The sequence below is a fragment of the Lepidochelys kempii genome, chromosome 4, assembly GCF_965140285.1.
Source record: "Lepidochelys kempii isolate rLepKem1 chromosome 4, rLepKem1.hap1, whole genome shotgun sequence".
NCBI classification, from domain to species: domain Eukaryota; kingdom Metazoa; phylum Chordata; order Testudines; family Cheloniidae; genus Lepidochelys; species Lepidochelys kempii.
The window spans coordinates 135,620,482-135,644,403 of NC_136383.1; the positions used below are offsets into that span (position 1 = coordinate 135,620,482).

The following is a 23,922-nucleotide window of genomic DNA, read 5'->3' on the forward strand; positions in this document are numbered from 1 at the left end:
CAAGATATCCAAATATGGTCCATTCAAAGGAGGAAAAAACAACGTGCGACATCAGAGGCACGCAAAATCCTAAAGGCAACAGAACAATGCCTCAGTCAAAACTCAGCTCTGATTATATTTAGTGTTCAGATTTCCTTATTTTAAAATGTGCAGTTTTTCCTCTGAAAAATAATGTGAAAATGGCAACTTCTTCAGAACATAGGCTTTGCCCTACTGGATTAGACCCCTGGTCCATCTAGTTCAGTAAATTGTCTCAGACAATGACCATTCAAGCAGATACTTCTGAGGAAGGTGCAAGAAACCCTGCAGCAAGCAGATGTTGGGTAATTACCACCAGGGGAGTCTCCTCCTTACTCCTGATAGAATGGCTTGAAGCAGGTGGTTTGTATTCCTCTAATTTTCCCCCCCACTTTTAATATTTTTATAAACAACTCTGGATATTCTAATTATCCATAATGTTCAATCCCTCTTTGAATCTTGCTGACTTAGTGGTCTTAACATCATGTGGCAATGAGTTCCACAGTCTAATTACGTCTAAATACGGATTTTTTTTTTTTATCAATTCTGAATTTTCCACTTTTTAATTTAATTGTCTCTTTGTTCTTATGCTAACAAACAGAGGTAATAGAAGTTCTGACTGTAGCTTCTCAGTATCATTATTTTATATACTTCGACCATATCCCTTCCTATTCATCTCATCTCTAAATTACACAATCCCAATCTTCTCAATCTTTGTACCAGAATTTTCCCATGTCCTTAATTCTTGTTGCTCCTTTCTGTATTCCCTTTAATTCTGCAATTCAGCACTGAACATTGTATCTCAGATGAAGAAAAAATCCACAGATTTATATAATGGCATCATAATACTTTCCACAATGGTCATCATCCCATTCTTACTCAGATTTGCTTCCTTTGAGAGTCCCGAGTCACTTCAGTTTACTTTTGTGGTTAAAATAACGTTTTTGCTACTATTTCTCAGCACTGAAGAGCGAGCATACTTGGGAAGGATGATGTAGTCTGTTATGACACAGGAATAACAGAATTCTACATCAAAACAGCTACAAGAACTACTATTTGTCCCCAGTTATTATCTGTATTACTGTAACCCCTAGGAGCCCAAGTCATGGATCACCACCTCACTGAACAAGGGACTGTACAAACACAGAACGAAAACAGTCCCTGCCCCAAAGAGCTTAAAAGCAAGTGACAGATTGATAGACAGACAGACTGGGGAAGACAAGGAAACAGTGAGACAATACTGATGATAGGCAATGGTCACAGCACACCAGCAGCTTAACCACTGTCAAGTTTTTGTAGGCATCATGGCAAAGGAAAGCTTTGGGGAGGGATTTGAAAGCAAATAATGAAGTAGCTTGGCAGATGTTTACAGGGAGTTCCTCAAGCAAGAGAGGAAGCATGAGAGAAAGCAGGAAGGTACTTATTTGAGAATTTAAACGAGTGGGCAGTAGAGGCTGGCATCATGGGCTGATCAGAGTGTCCACAACTCAACAGCAACTGAGAGGTAAGGAGGGGAAAGATAAGTTGACTGTAAAGGACCTTTTAAGTGAAGACAAGCAGCTTATGTTTGATGCAACTGAGAAGGGGAACCAGAGAAGGGATGCAAAAAGAGGGGTGACATGGTCAAAGCAACAGACTGGGAAAATGGACTTTGCAGCAACATTCTGAATAGATATGAATAGGATAGACTGTATATGTCAAGGCCAGAGTGAAAGGAGTTTAAAACAGTGAAACTCCACAGGCGTAACTGAAGGCAGAAAATGGTCTGCAGAATCTTTCCTACCATTCATGATCTGTAAGAACAGAGACTGACTTTCATATCTCAGGTTGAATTTGCAGGCTGGCAAAAAAAAATCTCTTTTCACTTAGAAAAACAGTTATAATTTATGCAACACCATTATTCTCAACATGTTTAACAGGTACCACTATAGTTTTCAATGGGATTGCACAGGTGGTGTTACTGAATGTAGTCTCCCATTTGGAACTTACATAACTATTTGCTTGAGGAGACATGAGAAGGGACAGAACCCAACTCATACCCACAGCTGTTCTGGCCTCCCATTGTGACCAGAGAAAATAGTAGTAAACACATGTTTTTGTTTCAAAGCAAGCAGATGTGACTGAATACCACCACAAACTGGATCTTTTGAACATGGTGCCATTTTTAATCACTTTTCAGAGTAGAATCAAACGTTAATACTGTATTAAAGCAGAGTATTTCTTATTTAGCTACAGCTACTGGACAACAATCTACTTTCACAAGCTCTTTCAGTATTACGAAAAAGTAATAACTGTTGTAGGTTTCAATGCAATTTCAATACTTACCTTTATGCACAGGTGACTTTCATAAGTCAATATTCACATTGTACACATTTTTACTCAGTTCTTTGAGTCCAATACACAAGGACGTGGAGTGACTGAAAATTATTATAAATTTTTCTATGATGTCTAGAGTAGCGGTGCCTAACCTGCAACTGTCAAGGTAGTTAGGAAGCAGATTGACACCACTGCAAATCAATGCAACGGGTGTCAATTTAACAAGTCGAGTGAAGTCCCGCTAACTCGACATCAGAGCACTCTCCAGTCGGCCCTGGTATTCCACCGTCCTGAGACGATTAAGGTAAGTGGACTGGAGGGCATCTCCCGTTAACGCAGTGCAGTGAAGATGCCGGGGTAAATCAGCCTAATCTACATTGACTCAGGCTATGTTATTCACATAGCTGGAGTAGTGTACCTCAGGTTGACTGACCCCGGTAGCGAAGACAAGCCCTTTGATTATGAATAAAAAAAGAGGATCCGTGAGCAGTATTCCCACTAATTTTTTACATCCACATGTGGAATGCATTTTATGTGTACCAATATGGAGGTGATGTGTGACACATCACTTTCATATTGGTGCACATAACAAAATTAATGTGGTGGGGGTGGGGCCGAGGCGTTTGGAGTGTGGGAGGGGGCTCAGAGCCGAGGCAGAGGGTTGGGGTGTGGGAGAGTGAGGTCTCTGGCTGTTGGTGCGAGCTCTGGGGTGGAGCTGGGGATGAGGGGTTTATGGTGTGGGAAGAGGGTTGGGGTGCAGGGGGGTCTCTGGGGTGGGGGCCAGGGATGAGGGTTTTGGGATGCAGGCTGCCCCGGGGCTGCAGTGGGGAAAGAGGACTCCCGCCAGCAGCTTGGGACTGGTCGAGAGGCACCTATCCCCAGCCGTGGCAGCTTTAGCAGGCCTGGGTCTGGGCCTGGCCAAGGGAGGGGCACCTCTCCCCCGGCCATGGCAGGTCTGTGCTGGGGCCGGCAGGGAGTGGCTCTCCCAGCCCCAGCCCTGAGCCCCTGCACAGGGCTTAATGGGCAGCTGAGCAGCCACACAGCTTAGAGGGAACTTAGTCCATGAGCCATGCTCTGCTTTTTAAACTGAAGCATCTGAATAATTCCTGTTTGGAAGTTGGAGGGTGTGGGGGTGGAAAGGGGCTCAGGATGAGAGGGAAGGAAGGAAGGAAGTGGGAGGACACCTTCAACTGCACAGCTCACATGTGCCCCCACCAGCTGCATCACAAAGGAGGAAAAAGAGGCTAGCTCTAAATTGCACTAGGCTACGAGAGCATGCCTGACTCTGCCTGAGCCTAAGGGGTGCCCAGGAAAGGCTGACACCCCTTCCGTTCACTGAGGTCCAGGAGAGAAGGACATTAGTAGGAACCGAGAACTAACAGTTAGTTTTTGCTTGTTGATTCTCTGTCAGCCCAGGTTACAGCAGCCAGGAGGCTGCTCTACATTGTGCTGGCTGACAACAGCGCCCTAGGGACCACACTCCATCTGCGGATAGCTGGAATGCATTATTCTCCAGCCATTCCTCCCTCCCAAGTGATCTATTGTGGAGAGAGAGGCATCGAAAGCAACTATTTAGGACAAAGAATGTACCTCAAAGTATTCATACTGGCCTCTTGACAGTTCTGCAAAATACATGTTTGGCCCTTAGGCTGAAAAAGTCAGAAATGCCTGCTTTAAGCAACATTTAAAGCCCAGGTATTGACAGGTTTTGTTCTGCATCATTTCCCAAAAAACAAAGTTTAATTACCTTGTGAACACTGATCCAGGAATTTAGGAAAAAGGAATCTGGAAAATTAAAGAAGAAATCTTAATGTTAAAAATTACGGTACAAACTGTTGCTCTCTACCAACAGTTACCCAATACTATCTATTTCTAGGCGGCTTTCTATTCTTTGCATTTATACTAACTATGACTCAAATTCAAGCATGCTTTTCATTTAACAGAAGCTTCACTGTGAAACCTTATTAGCAAGTGAACCACATGTAACCCTTGTTTCATATGCAGAACCTTTCAGAAGTGATGCAAAATACAAAAAATGTGCTAGGATAATTGGGATAATCAATACAGGTGTCTTTAACTAGGTAAGGTGCTAGAAGTAATTGGGGTAGGTGTCTACACCCTGAAAAACAGGAGGAAGACACTAGGTCAGATAAGAAGGGTCTGTAATAATTAACGATTTTAGTTTGTGGTAAATAGCTAATATAGCAGGTAGTTTTTATAATCACTTTGGAACAGCAAGTGTCAGTTGCAAACCTGCTCCCAGGATTGAATGAAGTATTAACCTTTTCTGTAACAACACTGATTTATCTTTCATTAATAAACTGATTGAGACTAGGTATCCAACATCTAATCAATAATCTAAATCGAGCCCTAACACAAGAATAATCTTTGTGTCAAGTTGAAGACTCCCAGTCATTTGAACATTGCCTACTATTAGACTTAACATGGCGTCACCACCCTGACCCATCTTCAAGACTTCTTTTATGCTATCCCATGGCCTGGAATAGCCTTCCAAGTCATGTTTACTAAGTGGTCTCCCTGCCTCTAAGCACTTTTGGAAAACTAATTTTATGAAGCTTTCTTGTTTCAGGGACTATTTTCTGTTCTATTTCGTCTATCTGGTATTACACTGAGTTAATTAGTAAAAGATTGGTATATACTTTGAAAAGGTGCAGTATTAAACATGAGTTACTGTTGTATTTCTGGGTTGTGCCTTTAGAATACATCATAAGCTTTTTAGGGCAGGATTTGTATTTGGTGCATTTTACCAAAATGCACAGCAGTGACACCATTTATCAACTTCATCAAACCTGTAACAAGCTCAAGTAAAGGGGTAATATTCTAGAACAAAAGAAAGCCCTCCATTGGATACCTACAGTAATTAAACTTTGGAGGACAAGAGGTTCTTTTTGTAAATACAAAAGATTCAGATCAGACAGCAAGACACAATGTACTCTTCTGGAACTCTCAAAGCTTCCATACTCAGAAAGACCAATTGCAGCATAAAGCCATTTTAGGTCTGCCAGATTCTGTTCTTTTGCAAGCTCTTACAGAAGGAAGCTTCAAAGTGAGGCAGAAATAGACACTACATGGGCTATGTCTTTGCCATCAACAGCTACTTCACTTCAGGAGATAACCTGCAATTCTTTCATCATACTCTTAATGAAATATTTATAGTAATAACCTTCATTTGTGGTTAACATTATCTATGTCAAATTGAAAGATTATGGTGGAGGCACTTGGTATTTACTGAAAGAGATAGAATTCATGTGTTTCAATTCACCAATCTGTTTACTGAGATCACAAATAGCTGTAAAAATGGTGTGTAGTGCTTATATCTAGGATCACGGAGTCTTAAAATCAGCTCTGTTCCACATCCCTTGAAAAGCATTTTAACAAAGTATCAAGTTTTTGTCATCTCTGCAGTTTGGACTGGGCACATGGGAAGAGTTTATGAAGTGTATTTTGCTATTTAAAGTGTTAGTTGCTTGGCTGCATGCCAATTTTAAAGAAAATAACCTAAGAAGCACAACTAACACTTCCAGAATTTCCTCTCCCATCTTTTGCCACTATATTCTGTAAAATTCGAAACCAAGAAAATTCACATCTTGAATTTGTAGTGTCTTCATTTGATAGCTGACTTTAAGAAAACAAAAAGTAATAATTAATCAGGTACCCAAACTGAAATAAAAGTTTCTTATTGTCTGGCAATATGAAGGAATAAGAAAGATTCACTGAAGAATCACTACAATGATTTATGGGCTTTGTAAAAAACAACAACTATAATTTGTTTCTCTTTTTGTTTGTTCCTACATAATCCACAGATGACATTAATTTCTTTTCCCAAGTTAAACCTTTTGAGAACAAAATTTTGCTTTTCCAGTGGATGACAATCCTACATTAAATGTATAAATCAAGCTGCATTTAAAAGCTCTGTTAAAATTATGTAAACTTAAAACAAGAACATTTATTGAAGTTACAACACAGTAAGCCAGCTCAGCTGTGCACAAGCAACACAGCATAATATGGTTGCATCATTCTCACAAGGTTTTAGAACAGACCAAACTATATATACACAAACAATACACAAAACAATTCAGATTTTTTAATGTACCTATGTTCCATATAGCAGCTAAGTGGTTCTACGCAAGTAGAAATTGTTCCTATGATGAAAGAGGACTTCACATCAGGGTCAGGGTGAGTCTGCAGTGCCTGTACAACATCAATAACATCTGTATATCTGCAAAGAGAACGAAGTGAAGAAGTGTGAAGTGACAAATACAAGAACCATGTCAACAATTAATCAAAAGAAATTACTAAAGTTCTAAGAAAATGCTTGGTACACAATTCAGTATGCAAGAAATTTAGGCACTCAGATATTTACTTACACAAAGAAAAGAGAAGTGCCATCAGAAATTACTGACAGCTATTGCACAATGCACTATTATGAACTTAACACTGAATAAGTGTAAACGTCTGCTTTCAAGAGGCACAGAAACAACAAGATGGGAAGAAATTCACATTATGCCTTCTGCAAACGACGTGCATGTTAACTGAAGACTTAAAATAACACCATAAATTTGATTGAAGTCCAAATTGTAGGTTTTGTAAAGAAAGTACAAAACCCAATGCCAACAGAAATGTTTCTATGACATTTCTTTAAGAATTCCGACTTAAAACATTCCACTTGAATTGAAATATTCCTCCGCTGTGTTTGTAACGCAAACGTTGCCACATTGTACTAGTGCATGAGAACAAAATAAATGAAATTGACTAAACTGAGTTTATGATTAAGTATTAACTTTTAGGCAAATTATCTCTTATCCTTTATTTCACTGGCATTAAAATAAAGTCCTCAAATTATATTAATAATTGGGTTTCTCTGTACCAATCAATGCCCAGAGTTCAACTCCCAACAAAATGTGGGAAGTCTAAGATCTACCAGCCCACGCTGCAAACTTTTTAGAATTCTCTAGCATAGATTCAGCTTCAGACTTTTGGCGAGATGTGGTTTTAGAAATTTAAACCTAAACCCAGAGAATTTACCTGTGGTATAAAGCAAAGTTCACCTAACTATTCTATTTTACTATCCATGATGAAAAGCAAACCGTGATCACAGCCAAAACAATGTAAAATATATTAGTAACAGTTAAGAATCTGACACCAAGGTAATTTGTAGGCATATATTAAGAAATCATTAGTTTTTCTTAAACTACAAAACAATCAGCATGAGAATCTTTACACTGAACGCTATTCTAATGTTCCCAATAATGGAAACTAGACAAAACAAAATAGTAAAGAATTTAGTGGTGACCAATGTACATGAGTTTACCTAACAGTATCCTTTTCAAATATTGTACACTTGAAAAGCCGAAACGCTATGACTTAAGGCATGTCTACACTACGAAATTAGAATTAGAATTTATAGAAGTTGATCTTTAGCAACCGATTTTATACAGTTGATCATGCATGTCCCCACTAAGCGCATTAGGTCGCATTAGACTCCTATAATGGTACCCACTACTGTATTATCTGGTTTAGAAATGAATATTACTTCTAAACCAAGATGGAAAAAATTGTTTCAATTTAATCTTACATGTAAATTATCTGATGGGAATGCTGAGGTAATCATAGATATTAAATCCAAATGAAGAGCACATTTCTTTAAAGGATTAGAACATTTATCAGTGAAGACAATTTGCGTTTCACTAGTTGAAACTGTTACATTCCTGGCAGCAACAGGGCGGACAAGATTTAATTACTCGGGGAGCAAACCCCTGAATACGTTGCCAAGTGCGGTGCCAATGACAGAACAAACAGCACCCTTCCTTCTGATTCGAGACGGACCAATTCCCACCATGGTGCTAACGCGTGCTGTTGAAGTGGTCATCTTTCAGAGGATATTTATAAAAGCAGAGATTCTATCCACTCATGTTCTTTAAAGATCTAATAGCTTTCCCCCCACAAGACTAGGCACATTTACGTGAAATAGAATCTGACCAAGGCCTACTTAAAATTCCCCCGACAGTTTTAACTGAATATGGTTTTGTTCTTCACAACCAGTTCTAAACCAGAGTTTGCATGCTCTGCTGGGCGCAGTCCACTCTGGATCAGAGAGAGTATCAGAACATTCAACAGCAAAATCTGTTGCATGTTCACATGTATTTATCTGAATAAGAACAAATGACATAAAACCAAACATGTGTAGATTTATTTGTTTCTTGATTTATGCAAATTTAGGTTAAAGGTTGAGAGTTTTTAAATCCAAGAGACATGAAATCCTAAACTATGGTTCTCATAGCAAATACAACTCAGGCTTGTCTACGTGAACGTTTAGTTTGCTTCAAACCGGTGTATGAATCTACCGCATGCTAGCCTGCCGTGCGCTAACAGTCCATATGGACCCTGCTGATATGCGCTATCCGTTCATTAATGCACTTTAATCCACTCCTGTTTCAAAGCTGTCAGTGAACTGTCAGTGTGCTTCAGCATAGCACACATGGACAGTTAGTATGTGGCAGGCTAGTGTGGGGTAGATTCACACACCAGCTTGCAGAGAACAAAACGTTCATGTAGACAAGCCTTTAGCCTCACTTGGATTTATTAAGGTACTATACATGCAAAGGCAGAACAACAGTTCTTATAGCTCACATATATCTCTTTTTGTGTTTAAAATCTCACTCACAAAAATTTAACTTTTATGTTCACATTGAGGAAAAAAATAATGAATGGCTTATTTGGATCACAAAACCCTGACATTATTTATTAAAAATCCTTTTGCACTGCTTGTTCAGAATAAATTTACAATGCTTTTTCAAAGAAAGATCTAACTGTGGTATTCAAAGAATTAAATTACATCTTACTTCCTGAAATTAAATATTTTCAAGACATTCAAAATTAAAGTCTAGCAAAAACCTTTAAGGCTTTTAAGTAATTTTCCACACAATAGGTTTTCCCTTGGAAAGGAATGGGATGGTACTCCACCCTACGGATATTTTTCAAAACATTTTCAGTATCTCAACCTTCAAATATAAAATTAATTGTGAAAAGTAGGATGTTTGTTCAGGTAGCATGCTTTTCTGCACGATGCACAAAGCTGTTGTACATTTTTGCTGTACCTTATTGTTTTCTTCGCTACAAATAAATGATATCTACTGGGTAACACAAAGAAGTATGTATTTTGTGGCACTTGCATGCATACAGTAAACACAACAGTTGTCGCTCCAGAAATTAAACAATGCTGTAGCGGGTACAGTAACTTCCACCTGCAGTTCTCAAAGTAGTTTACAAGATTTACCTCAGATCCCCCAAAAATCAAGGGCTTTCAAAATGGAGATCAGTATCTTTGGTTGGCCACCATATGTGAAGTGGGATTAAAGGGAGGGGTGGGATACCAATGTCGTGCGTTCTCATCAGTTTCTGGAGGATGAGTGTCTCGCTATCATGACCCACTAAAAGGCTGTGCTGCACTAGAAACATACTATCAGCAGCACTCGGGATGAAATCTGAGAGAGCCAGAGGTGAAGTATTCTCTGTTGAGGGTTCCAGACACTTGAACAGGTTACTGGAGCGTGTAATGCCAAAGCCAAGCCTGACTGTTGTCAGAACATGAACCAAGACACACCATTTTACAAATACCTTCTTCCAATGAAGGAAGGCAGGAATTACAAGTTACAAAATAGCTTAACCTAGGAGATATGAAGAGCAGAACTGAGAGCAGCGTACTCTCTTGATGATCAATCTTCTTGTATTTGACGAACTACTTACCCTTGCAAGACCACCAACAGCCTCATTTTCCTTCTAGCGTAACTGGCCTGACGCGTGCTGCGGTTCTGCTGGGACTCAAGAACACTTGAAAGGTAACGCTGAAAGTGGGCAGCACTGAAACATTCAGGGCTATCCATAGTCTGCCGATAAACAACCCACCTGAAAAAATCAAACTGAGTGAGATATCAGCTCAATTCTGTTTTCTCTTTATACCATTTTATTTCTGTTCTTTTCCTTTTGACCCCATGGCCATCAAAAATAAATTTGTGACCAGTACAAAGTAATTCCCTATTTCTGGTCCCATACCGAAACAAAGGAGAAACTCACTTAGGCTTCAGAGTAGCAGCCGTGTTAGTCTGTATCCGCAAAAAGAAAAGGAGGACTCGTGGCACCTTAGAGACTAACCAATTTATTTGAGCATAAGCTTTCGTGAGCTACAGCTCACTTCATCGGAATGCATCCGATGAAGTGAGCTGTAGCTCACGAATGCTTATGCTCAAATAAATTGGTTAGTCTCTAAGGTGCCACGAGTCCTCCTTTTCTTTTCACTTAGGCTTATGTCTTTTCAGCATCAGCCTACTGTTTCTAAATTGCTGTCAATGGCTTTTTTGATATGAAACAAGGTCAAATAGCATCTTCAAAACAATGTGCCAGAGTAATTTTGATATGTGTGTTAGTAATAAAGTTGAGTGATCACGAGCAAGGATCCTGGAAATCCGTTTGCCACAGAAAAACGGACAGTCTGTCCTGGGGCCAGTTTTGTTCAACATCTTTATCAATGATCTGGATGATGGGATTAATTGCACCCTCAGCAAGTTTGCAGATGACACTAAACTGGGGGGAGAGGTAGATACGTTGGAGGGTAGGGATAGGGTCCAGAGTGATCTAGACAAGTTGGAGGACTGGGCCAAAAGAAATCGGATGAGGTTCAACAAGGACAATTGCAGAGTCCTGCACTTAGGAAGGAAGACTCCCATGCACTGCTACATGCTGGGGTCTGACTGTCTAAGAGGCAAAAAGAAAAGGAGTACTTGTGGCACCTTAGAGACTATCTAAGAGGCAGTCTGGTAGAAAAGAACCTGGAGATTACAGTGGACGAGAAGCTGGATATGAGTCAACAGTGTGCCCTTGTTGCCAAGAAGGCTAACGGCATATTGGGCTGCCTTAGTTGGAGCATTGCCAGCAGATCAAGGGAAGTGATTATTCCCTTCTATTCAGCACTGGTGAGGCCGCATCTGGAGTACTGTGTCCAGTTTTGGTCCCCCCACTAAGGAAGGGGTGTGGACAAATTGGAGAGAGTCCAGCGGAGGGCAATGAAAATGATTAGGGGGCTGGGGCACATGACATATGAGGAGAGGCTGAGGGAACTGGGATTATTTAGTCTGCAGAATAGAAGAGTGATGCGGGATTTGATAGCAGCCTTCAACCACCTGAAGGGGGGGTTCCAAAGAGGATGGTGCTAGACTGTTCTCAGTAGTGGCAGATGACAGAACAAGGACCAATGATCTCAAGTTGCAGTGGGGGAGGTTTAGGGTGGATATTAGGAAACACTATTTCACTAGGAGGGTGGTGAAGCACTGGAATGGGTTACCTAGGGAGCTGGTGGATCTCCTTCCTTAGAGGTTTTTAAGGCACGGCTTGACAAAGCCTTGGCGGGGATGATTTGGTTGGTGTTGGTCCTGCTCTGAGCAGGGGATTGAACTAGATGACCTCCTGAGGTTTCTTCCAACCCTAATCTTCTATGATTTTATGAATTTGAGTTTTTACAGAGAATCTTTAGTTTTTGCATTTTGTCAATAAAAACAAAAACATATACTAAGTATTAACTACATTTTATTTAAAGTACCAGTGTCACTTATTCCAGTGGTGCCCAACCTTATTACAAAGGAGTGCCACATAAACCTAAGCCCAATCTTGTTGGGCCAAACAGATTTTTTAATAAGATTTCAGTTGACAGCAGGAGTCCCACCACTTGGGGCTGACAATAGGAGCTTTATTTTTATTGTACTTAAAAAAAAACCTTCTGAAAATATGCAATACCGACATAGAAGTATTTGGTATAAGTGAGAAATAAAATTTGCAATTTTCAAATTTTATTTTAACGATTGATGACACTGGTAGGCTCCGAACTTGCTTAAAATTGTAAATATATCAATATAACGTGTTCAACTGATACCTATATTTTACTATACTATATTTTGTAGCTAGGGAAACTAAAGTTGAGCGTTGCATTTTAATCGCAGAAAACCACAAATTTTTATGGTTTGAGATTTTTTTTTTTTTTTTAAAACATGAAAAACTAGGATTCCTGATCATGAGACACTGTATGGACCTCAACTGAACTATCTTGGACAGGATACAATTTCAGTTATATTGTTAGAATGAAATTTTCACCAATTTTATCATTTAAACAAGTAATGAAATAAGGCTTTATGCAGTAATCATTTCAAAAGAATCTTACATGTTTACAATAAAAACAAAACACACACGCACACCCCTCACATGGACTACAGACACTGCACTATCTCAGTTTGCAAACTTTAAATAAAAAGGTCCAAAACAAGACACAGAGAAAACCCCACCATTTATTTTTACATTTGGCTCAGACAGAGAACTACTTGAAAATTTAAAATTACTAAATTCCCATCCAGCCAGGTCTTGTTAATACTTGCTGGAGCCACCTTACTACAGAGACTACATTCCAGATGTTTAGATTATAAGCTTTTGGGGGAAAAGGAAAAGGGGTTTGTTTGTTTGATCTTGTACAGAGCTGAGTACTCAAACAAACAAGATACAATTCTAAAATGATTCTTTCCTATCTCCATATGTTGGTAAAAGTTACACACATTCTCTCTGGTCTGGCAAAAGTCAGCAAAACCAAACAATTATTTTTAAAGCAGATTCTACATTTAAAAACAATATTTTAGCTAGATTTCAAATATATTCTCATCTCTTACACAAAAGATGAGTTATATTTGCTTTAAGACTCACCACCAGAGGAAACAAGCAATGAAATCTCTCTACCTGTTCTCTCAAAGTGCTGACAAAGAAAATCACCAAGTGACCAGTCACTTTAGCCTAACATTTAATGTTTCATCTGGCCCTTTTGGAGATACTGCTAATCCTACAGATGAATTGAACAGTCTCAGAGAACCAAAACAAATGGACATACAGCAGTCACAACTGGCCATCTGAATTAACTTTCTTGTGAAATCTGTGATATTCTCATTCTTAATGTAGAATAATATCTACCTACCTAAGATACTTATGAGACACCCCCCCCCTCCTCCCGCCGGCCATTACTTTGGAATCTAAGTGCCTCATGATTTTTACTGCACAAGTCCTCACAACACCCTTGTGAGGTAACAGTGCTATTATTCCCATTTTCAGGATGGGGAACCGAGGCACACAGAGACTAAGTGAAATGCTCATGGTCACACAGTCTGTGGCACGGCAGGGAATCAAACCCATATCTCCCAAATCCATGGCTAGCAACCTAATTACTTAACATTCTTCCTGAATATAACAGTAACTGTTCAGCACAAAAATGGAAAAATCAACCAGCTTTTTTCTTTTTCGAGGACTGCTGTAGAAAGTAGAACCAAAACTACACTAACCTTCCATACTCCTTGTTAAAAGTGACCAGGAAAGCGCACAGATCACTGGAGTGACAGCCTGGAAGCCCTGTTACAATAGTGATAACCACCTAAAGTAAAAGAAAAAGTTATATTTATTATTATTACTGTGATTATTTTTCTTGAACTGCTCAAAAGTATGCTAGACACCTCACAAACTGATAAAACAAGTTCCCTGCTCCTAGAAACTTAAATCCTAAATACAAAACACCACCACTGAAAGCAACAAACAGTGGGAAGACAGAGAGAAGGGAGCACAATGGCTATAAATATAACATTGGTTATGTAGTTATTTAGATATGTCACATACATGTCTTTTTTATATTTTAAGTTAATCGAATGTGATTGGACAACCAACCTTTGAAAGAGCTGCATGTAATGCAAGGCTAATTGAATAAATGCAGTGCAAAATAGATTTGCAAAGCAAAAGACTTGTTTACATTTTACATACAACAGAAGTGAAGGTGTAAGTACAGTATTTTATCAACTTTTTTCCTATCCTTTTTTTAAAAAGTTGTTTTAAGGGTTTTGTTTTTACGCTATCTTACCTTATCATTTTCTGCTTTGCTAACAGAAATGCTTTCCGACTGTTGTAACAAAATAGGAAGGTGTGCTCTCATTACTGGCTCACGACTTATACTGCTGACTGCAAAGTGTTGCAGAAACCTTTTAAAAGTAAAGTTGTATTATCTTCTAATCAAAACAATGTGGATTTTTCCCCTCCACATGAATAGCTGTAACTTGACTACAGTAAAACATGTTACTGGATGTAGACCTTAATAGAGACCTCCCAGAGAGGGAAAAATATTCCAACTCTGTATTAATATTTACATCTCATAATAATTATTTAGTAAGAAGAGGTTAGAGAAACAATAGGTCTTAAAATATGACATCTTTGCAATAATTCTTGGAAACATGTGATCTTTTGAAATTACAAAAAACCCAACTCCTCACCTCTCTAGTTCTGGGAGGCTAGCGGACACTTTTAGTTGGCTCCATCTTTCCCCATCGGGATAGGACAAGGCATTATATAGCTTCTGCATGTTGGAGTATCTAAAATAAGCACAACTATTTGTTTAGTTCAAAACAAACCCTGACAATTTCATCTATTTTTAATCCACATATCCAAGTAGTAAATTCTGGTAAAAAATTAGTGCAAAGTAAAAATTGTTCTTATAACTCTCTAAAACATCTAATATTTCATCATTATTCTGGCTCTTCAAGTGAATCAGCTATAAAACATTCTACAGTGCTTGAGAGGTCACATAGCTCGGCTGAATGTTAAATAGAAAACACGACACTATATGTATAATTATACGTGAATGCACGACGATGAGCAACATCAACTTACAATCTCTTGTGTTCTACAGATAGGAAATCTGCCTGGACCACCTTTAAAGATACTCCTAAGTTTGTCTGTTGCCACGAGGAGAAAACCTGAAATAAAACAAAAAAACAAGCCTCACAACACTGGATTCATTTGCTTTTCACACATTTGAAATCTTAGTGTAACAACAATCTAAGAGTCTTTTAAAAGTATTTTTCTTTCATACAGCAAATTAAGTCTCTTATCTACAATGCCAACTCAGAATGCTTCTTTTCTTTAAAACAGAAAAGCCCCTCACTAAACAACCATCTCCAGCCATCCCATGACTGAGAAAGCTGAGTGGTAGGAGAAGCCACAATCATACATATTTGGAAGGAAAGATGTTTACCCCACACAAGGCAAGCAAAACAGAAGCAAAAAAATCAGGGATCTGCCAAATAAATGGTCAACAGTACTCATGCATTTACAGGAAAATAATGGATACAGATTTCAGGTAGCTTCCTGATGCAGAGCTGAGATTTCCAATAAGCATCCCACTACTAACCACACTGGGACCGAGACAAGGCAAAAAGAAAGGGGAAACTGTATACCAAATGGCAAACAAACTGGGCTGTGACATTACTTGTGGACGCTAAACTGTGTGACATACGAAATGGACAAACCAGAAATGTTTACCTGAAATTGAAGTTCTGAGAGTTATGTCTTCAATGATCCACATTACTAAGAGAAATGAGGCTGAATGTGACTTGCAACCCCTAATTTCAAGATTTTAAGCCAGTCTCACAACGGATGTACCAGCATAATGAAGACAGATATCTTCAGCCATCAACTGCTAGCTCCTTTTCAGCCCCAATGCTGCTAAACTATGCCAATGAATAATGCATATCTCAAGCAAGTTGAGAAATGGGTCTATGATACAGCTCTATCACACTTCTACGTGAAATAGTCTCTCACCAAATGCAGGACCATTCACACTTAAAACACGATATAATTATACACGTCATGTCATACATCTACTTTCATTGCTAATGATCACTAAATATTTACAATCCCGTTTCTTGTAGCAAGACAGGAATTGGATATGTGTACCCTTCCTTCAGGAATGTGGAAGCCCTGCAACTTTGAAAAGAATAAAAGTGCCTAAGCCTTTTTTCTAAGAACTCAGTTCCTAGTATGAGAGGAGGGAACCCTACAGTCCTCTAGAGTCTATAGCATCGCAAGAGATGAGCAGATATAGGACAGCCATACCATTCCATCAGATACCTCTTTGTGAATATAGGGTTCTTCTGCTTCCTTAAATTAGAAGGGACAATGAAACTCTAAAATGGACAGTGGTATGAAAAGCCAGAAGAGTTCACATTAATGGCTTCTGCACTGAGAAAAGACACAGGACTCAATGCCTATTGCCTGCATACTACTGAACTGCGGTGAGCAGAAGGGGATATTTAAACAGTTTCAGAGCTCTAAGCTTGTTTTGTAACAATGAAAAGCCTACAAACTTATGCACTGTTATGACAGAAGAATCATATTAAACTCCTGAAACAGAAGGAGGAAGCTCCATATTTCCTTTGCTTCCAGTGGTAACTAAAATATGGTACCTAAAACACTGGACTGGTTCAGTTCAAAGGGACAAAATGGTGCAAACAGAAGTAATAACTTCAACCTTTAAATCATAGCAGACCATGAGAGGGAACATGAGACTAAAGTTGTTTTCAACACTTCCCACAAGTTTCTTCAATCCCAAGGTGAATGTAAGAAATTAGTTCGATCTATGTACAACTGCCTTTGAAGTCAAGTGTTTTGTAACGTTGACCTGATTTTACTTCTAGTGAGGTGCTGATTTAACTTTCTGAGACAATGGCTTAAATCTTATTCATCTAAGTCATGCTACCCTGAATGGCACTGTGTGCCCAGAAGTCAGATTTAGAGGAATCGGGAGCAGACGTTGCAGAAGATTTTTAGGTCTTTCCATCCTCTAAGTAAAGGCAACACCTACAGTCACCCTTTTCAGTATAAATTGCTGAGACATAAAAAGATGAGACAAGAGAACAATCTTCCAACAACAATTTAGCATCTCAGCACTTGATGGTTTTACTTTGAAATCCTAATGCATACAATAAAATTAAAAACTATGACATTATTATTGAAGACAACATATTACTGGCCTGCTTAAAATCTTCAGACTGTTCTGCTGGACTCAGAACCTAAATATGTTAATGATTATAAAATGTCCCTTACGAAACACAGCCTTCTCCACACTTTCCAGTACAATCTACTTTGTGAGTGAGACTATCAATTGAAGGGGTACATGACAGTACTAAATCTAAACAAATGAAGCTTTTACCTTCTTTAAAGACCTCCTAGGATCGTGATCCATAGGTGTATAATCAGAAATATGCAACAAACCACTCCAATTTCAAGCATCAGGACCTCTTAATGTAAGTGATAACAGTAGAAGAACTCACTTGATACAAGGAGGACTTGTGGCACCTTAGAGACTAACAAATTTGAGCATTGGCACCTTAGAGACTAACAAATTAAGGTGCCACAAGTCCTCTTTTTTTTTGCGGATACAGACTAACATGGCTGCTACTCTGAAACCTATCACTTGATACAGTACACTTCCAAAGGCCGCTATTACAGAATGGTAAGAACAAGCTATTCAAATACAAACATTTTCCCCTGACTTGACTCGTAAGTTTTTCTTTTCTAATGATCAGATTTAAAAAGATCTTCAAAACTTTTTCCAGGACTTATGACTCCTCTTTCATAAGGAGAGCTTCTCTGCTTCTTCATGATTCCTATAAGGATAAGTTTAACTGACCAACATGCTTTGGCGAATAATTAGATAAACTACTAATCTGGAACCAGAGAAACAAGAGGACTCATGATTTCTGGGTTGCCAGGGATTGCGAATATCACAAATTAAACCAATAGTTTAAGAAACAGGAGGCAGTGGAAGGGGACATTGGGAAGATACAGAGCACTATGTTAAAAAGCAAGCTATCATTACCTCTACAGAGAAGACAGTGCACTGATCTCAAATATTCATAAAAAATATCTTCTGTGTTAAAAATATCTTTGCCATTAAAATTATCTTTAACTCAGTAGATAGATTTGATATCATGACTGATTTAGATACTACGAAAACTAAGTATAATTACTGTAGCAAAAAATATACACCAGTGCCATACCTGAAATGTGACTATTACAGCCTTTATACTCTACAACCCAAACTCATTGGCTAGAAGGGAACACACATGATAACTTTAACAGTGATTATGGGGTAATATGCTAATGACAATCATAATCTGAAAGTTATCATTAGGAACATGCACAAAAGTTAAGAAAGATTTTCTCACACACAAGATTTGAGGAATCAAGCACAGAGTCACATTTCTCTCATACTGTTGGGAGAAAAGGCACTGGTGATTAGCAGCTAGATATAAGGCCCATGCCCTGGGACCTGGACTAGATGACCTAGGGAGTCTCTTGGGCCTTAATGTCTACAAATTAAGTTCCAGAAGCTTGAGGTGAGGGGGAGGAGTGGAAGAGTTGCTCTTGGTCACACCACTAACAGAAAGAGATGATTACCATGGATGCTCACCTTCAGAAAACTGCTACCCTCTAACTTGTCATATTAAGACTTTGAGAAGTTGAGATTTGAGAGCTTATCTTAAATCCAGAATCTGATTTTATTTTTAGTCAGGTGCTGATTTTACTTAATAGCTGCACTGACCGAGGCATAAGAAAGTCAACTGGCTTGCCTAAGATCCCATGGTGAATCTCAGTGACTCATCCTATATTAGGATGAGTCCCACTCCCACGCTCTAACCACCTCCTTATCTCGCTTCTTAAAACATCTTCCTTTGTCCTTTCATCACATAGAACATTATATGGGTATTTTTGTTACACTTTAAGCAAGGTGGTATTTATTTACTTTACCTGTGAATAAAAAGCTTTATAGATCTTTGATTTTGGGAAAAGTCCAATCATCAAGAAGTTGCTTGGGGTATGGAACTGAACTGGTAGATGAGCAAGCAAGGAACTTTTGAAGTCTATAAAGAGAGCAGCCACAACACTGGTAGAATCCTAGAAAGGAAATAAAAGGAAGTTTTACAATAAACTGTTTTGAGAATTCAAAAAAAATCATTTTTGTTATATTTACATGCATAATTATTAGTATTATTTCTCCAATCTATAGCACTTTATAGTCACATTTACTGTGCATCCTTTCAAGCCTGAAAAGGCGATCCCGAAAGAGTTCCAGTACAGAAATGTAGCAGAAGGAGCCACCATAATAAGTGATATGGTTTTCAGATAGCCAGTCATAAGACAAATTCTTTCTCCTGTGGTATTAAAGAGTTAACATAAGTTTGAAAGGGGCCTTCAAGATGGGTCAGCTGGACTTTTTTTTTTTTTTTTTTTTTTTAAAAACAGAGTTGCCTTTCAAAAATTTCTGCACCCTCTAAGACATAAATTTCCTTCTTGAAGCATTCAACTGTGGCTTTGAGGTTTAGGCAACCCACAACCATCCATATGCTATTTTCCTCTACACTAGTAGTTCCCCAGAGTTCTCTGCTGGCAGACCTCTTTTGGTAGTATAAATGGTAAAATCTGTAACACTGAAGGTTAAAATGGATAGCATAGCGGTAAGTCAGGCAAGCTTACCTTACATCACAGATTTCACAATTACTACCATGAGAGGAACTGTGCCAGTAGTGAAGTATGGCTATGAGGTTTGCCAGTAGAGATGCAGCATGTAAGTATATTGCAAGTGTCATGTCTATCTCATAAAGCCCCCTACAGAGTTTAAATTCAAATAAATAAGTCTAGTATTCCTACTGCCAAAATTATATTCTTGTAAGCCAAAAGAAAATTGAAACTAATGAGATTCCTGTTCCCTAGAACTCATTAAAGTGGGATTCCTGTCAATTTAAATATCATTTTGATTTAATAAAATTATGTTGTATTTGCATCCAACAAATCTCACAATGCTTTTACAAACATTAATGAAGCCTCAGTATCCTGTAATGAAGAGAATTTTATCTCTACTTTACAAAAGTAGAAAGTAAGGTTCTATCACTTAAAATTCACGCAGGACATTGGTGGTGTTCTTTTTCAAAAAGTTTGACTTCTAGCCTCCTTGCTAAATACAATAAAATACCACAGGTACAGCATAATGAAGTTTTGTGTGCACGTATTCCGGATCACAAACACTGCTCCTGGGAGGACTGGTGGTGTTCTGCCTAGGAGATGGAAGTCTAGTATTCTTGTAGACCTTGCCTCGGACAGCTAGTAGACAAAAAAATCCCAGTTTTATTTTGCACTATCCTACTAATGAAAATTGAGAAGGAATCAAATTTTAGGCTGGTCAATGCTTAAATATGAACGCCTCAATCTGGGGAAGTCTTTCAGCATAGCCATCTACAAGCAGAATTCCTACCCGGGCTACTGATCACTCAGAAGGGAGAGAAAAAGTCAAGGAGGATTTTTACAAAATCCATCATGGATGCCAAAAACGACCACATTCCCTTTTTTCCTTTTTCCTTAAAGATGCAATCACCTTGTATACTATAGAGTAGCAAGGCTCAGAAACTACTTCATTCTCCCCACCTCTACTAACTACCTCTCTATCGTAAGGAACGTTTAGACCTGGACTTCAAAACCCAGGGAGCTTGACCGAGAAATGAGTGTGTGTCATGCCACGATCTGAACTGGGTTGTGGTACCCATCGCTTCTGGGGCACTGCACCTCTCCCACAATGGCAGCTCCACAGCATCAGTGAACGTGGAACAATCCAAACGTCGAAATGGGACCATACAGAAGCCTCATGTCAGCAGCAACAGTTTGGTATCCCACATCAAGAGGCAAATTATTTTAACCAGAAAAGGTAACAGCTACTTCATCTTTAGCTTTACATTTGTAGAACACAGTAAATTTCCCAAGCCATTTGTCTTTTATGTAACTATATTTGCTTAACAATGCAATAAACAGAATCAAGCTTTACAGAATCTTTCAAAGCATATTATAGGGCAGTACACCAAGATGATTTCTTTTCTAGAGGAAGACGATAAATCTTACTAGCCAGCAAAGTGCAATTCAAAAGGTCAATAGTCACAAAAAGCCTTAAAATATATCGTACACTGTGCCTTCAAGAACTACAAAAACTATGAAGTCTCAGAATTGGTGAGAAGTTAGTCCTACCCAGGCATTATTTATGCTGATTAAATCAAGCTAGACATAAAAATTCTGGACACAGCACCGTTAAAGATTAGCGGCATTTGAACTATCAAAGCTTAAACTGAAGAAGTTACATTTAAAGTACAATGCCAAGTGATTGAACAGTATCTAAAACTTGTACTGCAACTAGATGTTTCTGCATTGACAGAATTTATTGCTTTTGTTCACTTTTTAGAAATGCTAGAGAAGTTTGAGAAAATTTTCTTGTGCAGACCTAAAGTTTAGGTTATGAGGGTCACAGGTCAAACACTAAAAGGTGCTGTCATGTGTCTTTTATGGTACCCCTTTCTACCATGCGTTTTTGTGTAGTTTATCGTTTACTACGATTTTCCTGTACTTTTAGTTAAGTCATAGTAATAATCTTTCTCTAACTAGAATGGAGAACACATGGCTTTCTTCAGAGAAAAGCATCAAGATTTTAAAAGGACAAAGCTCAGCCCATGCTAACTCACTGGAAATTAAGTGGCATGTTAACTCAGCAGCCCTAAGAGTGGGAGTCCCAAATCAACTTCCAAACCTATATTTGTTCGGTTGACAATGTTACTAGGATTAGTTGTAATTAAAAGATGAAACCAAAAAAAAATAGAAAATCTAGATTTTAGAATTTTATAAGATGTGCATTTTACTTTGCGGTCCTACTTACTCTTGCTTGTAATACTTTCTCACTTGGAAGTGCAAATGATTATCCTTTCCTCTGCATCTATATTATTGTTACGCTCTACCTTCCAAAAACAGTGCACTAACAATCCCCTTATCCTCCTGTCATGTTTTAATATTTTTAGCTCTATACCCTTGCTTCATGCCAAGTCAGTTAAACAATAAAATTCTCCTTCAAGGTTTTGCTTTGCACACAAACCTGGCAACAGTTCAAAAATGATAGCCAGACCCCATAAATAGCCAGAGTTTTATGAAAGTGAGTGTCTTGAATCAAACAATAGAAGGAAGGTCAGTGTTAAAATAGCTTATACAACTACAAAGAGTTGGTCAATATGGTATTAAAGAAAAGGCAGCTAAGGTAAGGGTCTCTTTACTGTTGTGCTTTTCAACTTTAAGCACACGCCTTTCTTGTATTTTACTTTTTTTAAAACTTTATGAAATCATATCTACACAATGCTCTCTGGAAGTCTCTGTACAGTAACTTAAGTACTTGAGACTGAAGATAAACTGGTGCTTTTCTTTTTAGAGCACATACGAAACTTTGTGCTGATCCCAAGTAATCTCATATTCCTACTCTCAGTAATAAACTTTGAAAATAAGAAATGAATGTAGTTAAAACAGATCTGTCTACCTTTAAATGGAGCTGCCCACACTAACCCAATGCTTAATTCCCAGAAGTCACATCACAGCAAGACATCAGAATCAGCATATGTTTAACATGGCAAATCATCATCGTGTAATGGACTAACGATTTGGTCAGAAAGTGGCAAAAGCCAATGTCTGCTAAAATAATGGTGTGACGTGTCATTCCATATTCTTTAAGAAAATATGCTTATGATATGAATATGACAACTGATATACTTTATGCAAAATGGCTCATGTGAGTCATTGGAAAGGTTATGATTTACTGAATGTGATTATAAAATTTGTATGCGTGTATCATTTCTGTATCTGAAGTTAGGAACATTGACTATGTATCTGTATTTCAACTATGCTACTTTTGGTGATGCGCACTGCTAACACTTCAGGTACAACAACAGAAAAGCCAGACAGGGTGGATGGCCCATCAGCGAGGACAATGTGCTGTGAAAAGCTTGGCCTTCCTGTGGACACTCCATACTGCCATTGACTCATGAACGCTGTGATACTACAGGATCAGGTGGTCTTGTCACCTCATACTAAAACATTACCTGGGATTTCTTGTAACTTTCCACTGTAAGAGAAGGGGGGAGTCAAGTTAGGGAAACAAAGGATTCCTGCCTTATGTAAATTCTATTTAAGGGTGGAACATGAAGGCAAACACCAATCCTCCTCTCCATGGCCTGGAAGAAAGACTACAAAAGGGAAGGCAGGAGGGGAGTCCAGACTGAGATAGGGGTCCACTCTGAAAAGGAATATAGCTGGAACTCTGAACCACAGAAACTTTGCAGACTGCCTGCAACAATATCTAGGGTGAGAAATGCTATTTATAACCAATTTCTTTAGTGAAACTAGCTTAGTTTGCGTTTGATTTCATCTACTTAGCAATCTGCTTTGTTCTGTTTGTTACCCCTTTTTCCACTTAAAATCTCCTTTTTATAGTTAATGATTTGTTTTGTTGATTATTAAACTCAGTTTCTGTAATTTCTAACTGGGGGCACAAGAAGTGTGCACACCTCTCTCCACATTGAGGGAGGGGGCGAATTTCATAATATATCTTTGGGTCTGCACTCCAAAGGAGGTGGACAGCTGAGTGCTGGAGCAAGTCCCTTAAGCTGAGTCTTCCCAGAGCTGATCTGCAGCTGGGTGTGGCCCTGCCTGTGTGTGTGTGTGTGTTGGAGGAGGTTTTTAAGAGCCTGGCTCAGCAAGACAGGTTAAAGGGAGCCCATGCTGGCAAAACAGGTAGACTCAGTGGTATCTCAGCACATTGGGTGGGTTGGACCTCTTGGGAAGCCATCACAAATGGTTCATGTGGTTTAC

At 38.7% G+C, this 23,922-nt stretch overlaps 1 protein-coding gene across 6 annotated transcripts in view; it reads right to left on the reverse strand.

Moving 5' to 3' along the window:
* Positions 1-23,922, reverse strand: part of DNAAF9 (dynein axonemal assembly factor 9) — a 134,598-nt gene that overhangs the window by 27,196 nt on the left and 83,480 nt on the right. For all 6 annotated transcript variants that reach the window (XR_012158784.1, XM_073342971.2, XM_073342970.2 and 3 more), the window contains 8 exons: positions 19,009-19,155; positions 15,088-15,173; positions 14,691-14,789; positions 14,285-14,402; positions 13,719-13,807; positions 10,102-10,260; positions 6,449-6,574; positions 4,082-4,119 (listed from right to left, as the gene is read on the reverse strand). Coding sequence is in view for 5 of the 6 variants with exons in the window: in XM_073342971.2 (XP_073199072.1) it covers positions 4,082-4,119; positions 6,449-6,574; positions 10,102-10,260; positions 13,719-13,807; positions 14,285-14,402; positions 14,691-14,789; positions 15,088-15,173; positions 19,009-19,155 (862 nt within the window). In the remaining variant the exon portion in view is untranslated. The remainder of the gene's footprint in view (positions 1-4,081; positions 4,120-6,448; positions 6,575-10,101; positions 10,261-13,718; positions 13,808-14,284; positions 14,403-14,690; positions 14,790-15,087; positions 15,174-19,008; positions 19,156-23,922) is intronic.